Raw genomic sequence first — 7,664 nt, 5'->3', positions numbered from 1 at the left:
TAAAAGAAGAAAATGAGGCGCAGCAAATGTGACTTGCCTGTCATTACTAGTGACAGAGAAAAGGAACACTCAAGGTTTCTGGAATTTATCCTGTGTAAAAACAAAAAGAAAATCAACACACAAACATATTCCAGAGCCAAATACTGTCTTCTTTTAATCACCGCCTGGTTTGGATCGTTTACGTTTTGTTTTCCCCAGACATTCACGTTAACAATGGACATTTAACTTTCTTGGTAAATCACAACAAACTAGCATAACAATGACTGCTCTTTAAAAAGTAACTTTCAGAGGAGAAAAATATCCTCCCCAAACATAAATAGTTGATTGTTACTGCTTAATAGTCTGTGCTCTTATTAGATTCCCACACTTAAATATGGGCATTTGCAGAAAAGCAATTTTAATTGTTGATTTGAAAATTAGTTGCTGGAACCCAATTTACTACATCCTGCTTTACATTATCATTAAATGATGGGGAAGGATGTTTGAAAGTATCCTTATGCTATATGTCTGCGTTTTAACTACTCCTAAAAAAGTAGAACCAATGTTTAAATGATAATCAGTTCTGTCCAGATAAAGAAATTGATTAGATAAAAACAAATTTTTGCAAAGATCAAAAAGGCATTGTGTGAATAATTAAACCTGAATTCTATCCTCCATGTCGAATAGCACCAGTTAATGAAATATTATCCCTAACACTGTAGACTGTAGCGCATCGAATCATTAGACAATGACCATTCTCTTTAGGGAAATTAATTCTAAAATTACCGACCTCTTTTGGGAGAGTCGAACTGGTTATCAGGTCTGGTAAAATTCATTCTCACGTAAGTGTCGTCGTCGTCGTCAGAATCTTCTCTCTCCGGGGGTCTTGGCACCCGGCGACTGCGAGGTGGTGGTTCCGGAGCGGCAGCTGCAGCAGCTGCAGTAGCAGCCCCGCCAGCCTGGTTCTCACCTCTGGCAAGGTTTGAAGATGGGTTGTGGGCTCCGGGGTTCGAGCCACCGGCAACGTCTTGGGCTCCCCTTACTGCTTCGGCATCAGCAGCATTAGCAGCAGGTTGAAACCAGCGGGCAGAGGCGGAGTCAAATCCAGCAGCCGCGGCTGCTGCGCCGATGCCCGGGGCTGCGGCGAGCGCGGAGGCCGCAGCTACAACTTGGCTGACGGCTAAAGTCGGCTCTGAAGCCGAAGTAACAGCCGGGGCAGAGGATGGGGAGAGGTCTCTCTCGAGGCTATCTGTTGGAAAAGCAGAGACAGCGGCTCTGGCTGCTGCAAAGAAACTTTGAGAACGGCTTTGTGGGCGTCTTCTCTCCTGCTCTTCCTCCTGCAGCAGCCTAGCTACAGGTGGTGGTTCAGAACATCGGCTGGGGGAGAGAGAAATATCCATACAGCACTCAGAAAATGGGTCGACCACATAGATTCGACCTGTTTCAGCATCGTAGCGAATGGCACTGTCAGCAAGAGGCACGACTGGTGTCATTGCTGAGTTGAAAATTACTTCAATGTAGTCACCCTCTTCCTCATTAGCATTGCTACCTGTAGCACTGAGGGGAAGGGGAGGAAGTGGCCACCTAGCACTGTCCAGAGATAAGGGGTTGGCACGTGGTATAGCTCTGAAAAGATCGGAGAAGTCGTTTGCTGGATTTGGAAATGGTACACCAAACTCAACATTCACGTAATTAGAAAAGGTTGACTGTCTGGGGTCAGCAATTATGCCCCACGAACCTGGTAGTCCTTGAGTAGAGGGAGCTGGTGTATTGCTCTCTCTTTTAGTGAAGTCGATGTTGACGTAGTCACTAGAGCTGTCAGCTTCTCTCTGTTCATGTGTGGGCTTTTGTGGTGTTGGCTTGATTTTATATTCTTTTGTAATAAAAGAAAGTCGGTTAGGTCTCTTAGCCTTATTCTTTGGGGACCATCATCCCAGGGCTTTGAAGGTGATCCCCCATCTCCAGGCTTTGAGAATGATCCCTCACCTGAAGGCTTTGAAGCTGCATCTTTGGGGCCCCAGTTATAGGAGACTTCTTTGCCTAGACCCCTCCCCAGGAACTTTCCAGGTAACATTGGCACATACTCACTGTTGTCACTCTGTCCCAAAGGTGAGCTCTGAAAAGGGTTTGGTAGAGAGAAGTAGGAGCTCCAACTTTTGGAGGAAGAGCCACCTGAGGATTTCTGGGGTTTTTTGGAATTGCACCGGCTCCAGGAGCCATAAACATGTAGTCACTCTCACTGTCATTGTCCTTTGAGTCATCTTTTTTATCAGTATCAGGTGCTTTTGGAGGACTGGGAGCAGGTGGTGGGCTCACTCTGGGAAACATCATCATGTACCCTCTTGAATCTTCAAAAGGGGATCGAGAGTGGCGCTTTTTTGAAGCAGAGACATTTTGAGGAGCCATTGGCATATAATCACTGGAGCTTACAAGAGGGGCAGCCACCCCTGGCCTCATTGGCACGTATGGGTCATCCTCATCTTCATCAAAAGCTCTGGCTCTGTGGGGACCTCGAGCTGCACCTTCTGGGATCTCTGCATCTTTCACTTCTTTGGCTTCTTTGCGCTCTTTTGTGGCTCCTCTGTCAGCACAAAAATAAAGTCGGAATCTTCCGCCAGACTTCCCTTTTCCACCAGTTGCTCCAGCTGGTGGGGGCGGAGGAGGAGGTGGTGGAGGTGATGGCATTTGCTGTTGCTTGCTTTGAGTTAATTTGCCAAAATAGGATCTTTTCTTCAGAGATTTTCCACGTTCACCATCAGCATCGGATCCTTTCCCACTTCCTGAGCCTTTGCCCCCTCCAGAGTTCTTGCCACCACCTGAGCCATGGCCATCTCCAGGTCCCTGGCCACTACCTGAGCCATGCCCACCTCCAGGTCTCTGGCCACCACCTGAACCTTGCCCACCTGCGGTGCCGTGGCCATCTCCAGAGCACTGGTTTCCTCCTGAGCCCTGGCTTCCTCCTGAGCCCTGGCCACTTGAGCCCTGGCCACCACTTGAGCCCTGACCACCTCGGGATCCCTGTCCCTCGCCTGAGCACTGGTTTCCTCCCGAGCTATGGCTACTGGAGCCTTGGCCACTTGAGCCCTGGCCACCTCCTGAGCCCCGGCCATTTCCTGAGCCCCAATTGTTCATGGGCATGTAGTCGCCTCCGCTTTCTTCCTGATCTTCTTTGCCCTGGGGATTGCCTTCCTCCCCAGAGTTGCCAGAGCCAGAGCCAGACACTTCAGAAGACAAGCAAGCTCCATTGTTCGGGGCTTCTGCAGGGTGCGGGGGACGTGCTGGGCTGGGTGCTAAGCGGTGAAAAAAGCTGGCCGGCACTGAACTCGCTCTCCTTGACCTGCGCCCTCTGGGCAGGTGCAGTCTTCCTCGCCCGGAGTGCGGCACAGGCTCGCTGGGTGTTATGAAGCGCCTGGTGAAAAGCATCTCGTCTTCCCCGTCGCCGATGGCCCTGAGGTGGCAAAACTGCTCAAAGCGGGACCTTCTGAGCCAGCCTCCCGGCTCGAGCGGCAGCAAGCCCAGGTGCCTCCTAGCGGACAGCAGGGTTAACAGGTGGGCGCCGATGCTGATGCTGTAACTGCGGCAGCGGGCTCTGTATTCGTCTGCACACAGGGCTCTCATCTTCTCCAAAAACAGCTCATGCATGTTTTGGGCAACCACACAGTCATCGACCTGCATCCAGAGCTCTCCCGGACCGATGACGGTGGACCTGCCTACTTCCAAGAAGAAATACTGCTCCGAGTGTCCACAGCGACGGATGCTCAGGAGCTGGACGACCACGCTGGCCACTTCGGTGTTCAGCCTCACAAACACAACCTCCTCGTCGGTTAGACACAGCCGGAACACGCCGCTCAGCTCTTTTCTGTGCCCCAGCCCCCTGGGTTTGACTATTACCTGCCACACATCTCTATAGAAGGGTGGCTCCGCCGCCGCTGCCGCCGCCAGCGCGGCCGGCTCTCCGTCCGGCTGCGAGCCGAGCGTGCCGCAGCGGCGGCGCTTGCTCTCGAGGATGAGGCGGCTGAGCAGCAAGTACCAGCTTTCCTGCTCCGACTCATTCTCGGCCACCATCGCGAAGTACTCGTCCTGGGTGAAAAGGGCAATGAGGTGTCGGTACCTTGCATCTGCTCGCTGGCTCACGGAAAAGCACTGGTATAGGGTGATCACGCGCCGCGGTGGAATGAGCCGGGGGATCGCAGCGCCAGAGGCGGCCGCCGCTGCTGCAGCCGCCGCGGCGCGGACACTGTGCCGGAACTTCCTGGCATTTTCGTAGTATTCCAGGCGAGCTGGGGCGTCAGCAGTCTCGAGTTTGAGCACGAAGTAGCGCCTGTGCCCATGCTTCTGTTTCCGCAGGTAGCCGCGTTTGCAGACTTCCTCCCCGACGGGGAGGTCCTCCTCCTCGGACTCGGAGTCTGACCGGGAGCCAGTGGCCGTGGAGAGCCACATGGCTCCCGGACAAGACGACCCGGTCCCAATGAGTGCGGTCGGGGTTCCCGAGGAAAGAAGCGGGGTTGTCACCACTGCTGCTAGAGCTGCCGCTGCTGCCGCTGCTGCACCTCTTAGTCTTCTTGTCGCTTGGTCGCGAGTGAAGGAGCAACTCGCCATGGTGATGCACGATGGTTTTAAGGTGAGCGAGGAGGAGGGGGAATTCAGGAAAGGGAGGGTTGGGGGAAGAGGCTGTCTACCCCCGTCTGCCCGCCCCAGCCCCCTCCTGCCTTGGCCCGCGCCCCCGCCCACTCCACTCTGAGCGCACGACAGCGGGCAAAACAACACGTGACCAAAGCCTCACGCGGCGGCCGCTGCGGATCCTGCTACCGGCGCAAAGGAGGGGCGCGAGCGGCCACCAGTAGAGGTGTGCAAGGGAGGAGGCGGCGGGCTTGAGAGGCGGAGCTACCTCCAGCTGTGCCAACACCCTCCCGGTGAATCTCCAGGCCTGTGGGCCAAGGGAGGACTAAGAGGAGAAGGCGGGGCTCTCTGGCCAAGCGGATTCTAACCGGGAGTCCAGGGAGGCATGAGGGGGCGGGAGAAGGCCTGGAGTGGAAGAGGAGAAAGCGGCCGGCTATCAGGGCCGGGAGAGGGCGCCACAGTCGGGGCCCCATTGGTGGGAGGTGGTGGGTGGTGGGTGGTGGGTGGTGGGGCCCGGAGCGCAAGCAGTGCCGGCGGCGCCCGGGTGTAGAGCCCGCACAGTCGCGGGACGGTTTGTTTGTTTATTTGGGAAGCGGGAGCCAGGTGAAACTGTTGCAAGGCTCTGATTGGCTGGAATAGGAGCCAATGGGAGGGTCCGGCCAGAAGGCAGTCCCGAATTCATTAGTTTGGCGGGAGGGAGGGGTAAGAGGGGAGAGGGGGCGTGGCTGGGGTCCCAAAGTGGCTTCGCTGTCGGCTTGTGGCGCTCTCAGGCGGTAAACACCTTACGCAAATAGCTGTTAATGGTGGTGGTAAACTCGTGCAAATCCCAGAGCCCTGGTGACCCGGGACGGTGTCGGGTGCCCTGGTATTCCCTGTCAATCACATAAATTCTCTGTTCCTGTCATAGTCTGGTTTATTCTTTCCAGTCGCTCACTGCGGCTGGTCGAGCTTCTTGGGAAAAAGTGTCGGCACCCCCTGAAAGCGGGTTGATGATCGGGGCGCTCAGAGCCGCTTCCCACCGCGCTGCAGGCACTCCCGAGCCCGCTCCACCCCTGACGAAGCCCGCGACTCTGAGGCACACGAATAACCACGATGAACTCAAAATGAACATGATCTTTATTAATCAGAATGCACTTCTAGCCCACGAAACACAGGTTCCCTAAATACAGTGTTTCTGCCTATTTGATTAATGATGATTATGAAAGCACAAATTTGGGGGCCTGCAATGTATACAGCCATATTGGAAAAGATTGGACTCGATTCTTACTGAAATAACCAGTGTTGGGCTGTGAGGTATTTTTCTGTGGGAAATGCTTTGGAAGGTGCCTTTAAAAGAATCTCAAAATATTGCTTTCCTTTCCTTGAGCGAGACCGAAAAACTTTAGAAAAAGAAAAGCTCATACCTAGAACAAAGGACCACGCTGAATGCATATTCTAGAGCACATTTCACATCCCTCGCGTCAAGAAGAAGAAGGTGAGGAGCTTTGATGCATTTCAGTCTACAAGTTGACATCACAAAAGTAAGAACTGCTGCCTCCCTAATTTCTGGAAAAACTGCCAGAGTGTAAGTGCAACCTCCTGAAGTCTCTCTCTCTCTCTCTCTCTCCTCTCTCTCTCTCTCTCCCCCCTCCCTCTCCCTCTCTCCCTCACCACCCCAGTTATTCCTTGACTAGGATTTTAGACTCCTCTCCCTCTCTGCCCCACCACCCCAGTTATTCCTTGACTAGGATTTTAGACTCTTAATGGTGGAGATGGGTCGTGAATTATCAAGGAGTGACCACGTTCGCAAAGAGGAATGGAGGGACAGGAGGAAATAACAGCATTTCTCTCTGAAAGAATGGAATGTCAGTTCACCCTTGCTCTAGGGTTGACACGGCAAAGGGTACTATTTATAAAATCCCACAGTAACTAGGCAATGTGTATATCATAAAATAAACCGTATCTCTGCCCTCTTAAGAATTTGCTCTCTGTTAGAAACAGAACACACGTATTTGAATAAATGGTTCCTTTTTGATGCTATAATTTAAGAGAAAGAGAAATTGGTTTTGGTTGTCCCCCAGATATTACAAACATTCAATAACATTCCCTCTGCTGCCAATGGTTTATAAGTACAATATATTCACAGGTGCCGGAAGCAGCCGTGGTTTCGGAAGGGAGCTAGAGGCAGAACCAGAGTGGATGCTGAGAGCCCTGTCTGTGACTTACATATTTCAGCTGCGTAGTCACATACATACAAGATTCCCTGCACTTATAACCAAAATGATAACAAATGCTCTCATTTGGGATTTTGTTTGATAGTCATTAGGATATTTTATAAGTCTTTCCAAGCACAAGGTTCTTCTCTTTTTTTTTTTTTAAAGAGAAATGTGACAAATAAGGCAACACATTTGAAAGTGCTTTGAGTAATAACATGACATTGAAAATATCAAAATGAATATTAAAAGAAATGGGAAAATACTGGAAATTTTTAAATCCTCATGTCCTTTTTCCTGTACATATAGAGTTTTTACAAAGAGCAGTAGGCTTACAATTTATATAATTTTGTATCCTGTTCTTTTCACTTAATATATACAATATTTTCCCATATTATTATGCATCAGCCTAAATATCATTTAAAAGCAACATATTATCCAACACAATTAATGTATATTAATGTAATTAATCATCTGCTTTGGGGCATTTAAGTTGTTTTCATTTTTTTCAGTATTATAAATAATATGTCAATGAATGTCTTGTACCTACAGCCTTTTAAAATTCCCATTGGGTAAAAACTGAGCACTGGAATTAGTAGGCTAAAAGATATGAATATTTAATACATTATTTTTCAAAAATATTATATTAGTTTACTCTGTCACCAGACTGATTATCAGCATTGGACATTCTTATTTTTAAAATATCAGAGATAAGATGGGTGAAATGGTATTCCACTATTCTTTTTTTTTTTCTGAGATGGAGTCTTATCCTATCACCCAGGCTGAAGTGCAATGGTGTGATCTCAGCTCACTGCAACCTCGGCCTCCTGGGTTCAAGCAATTCTCCTGCCTCAGCCTCCCAAGTAGCTGGGA

The 7,664-nt window shown here is 50.4% G+C and overlaps 1 protein-coding gene and 1 long non-coding RNA gene across 2 annotated transcripts; one reads left to right on the top strand and one right to left on the bottom strand.

Annotated features, from left to right (window-relative positions):
- Positions 1–761: 761 nt before the first annotated feature.
- On the bottom strand, positions 762–4,578 carry IRS4 (insulin receptor substrate 4). Its single transcript, XM_033201255.1, is given in 3 exon segments — positions 762–1,906; positions 1,909–2,154; positions 2,157–4,578. Coding segments are annotated over 3 exon segments (3,813 nt in total).
- Positions 4,579–4,773: 195 nt separating this feature from the next.
- Positions 4,774–7,198, top strand: LOC117077562. The gene is made up of 3 exons (XR_004434803.1): positions 4,774–4,825; positions 5,507–6,119; positions 6,725–7,198. It is a non-coding gene; the product is annotated as an uncharacterized LOC117077562 (long non-coding RNA).
- The last annotated feature ends 466 nt before the right edge of the window (positions 7,199–7,664 follow it).

This window comes from Trachypithecus francoisi, unplaced genomic scaffold, assembly GCF_009764315.1.
Source record: "Trachypithecus francoisi isolate TF-2019V2 unplaced genomic scaffold, Tfra_2.0 Lachesis_group6, whole genome shotgun sequence".
Classification (NCBI taxonomy): Eukaryota; Metazoa; Chordata; class Mammalia; order Primates; family Cercopithecidae; genus Trachypithecus; species Trachypithecus francoisi.
The sequence above is the reverse complement of the archived record's forward strand: the minus strand, read 5'-3'. Positions and strand labels throughout refer to the sequence as shown.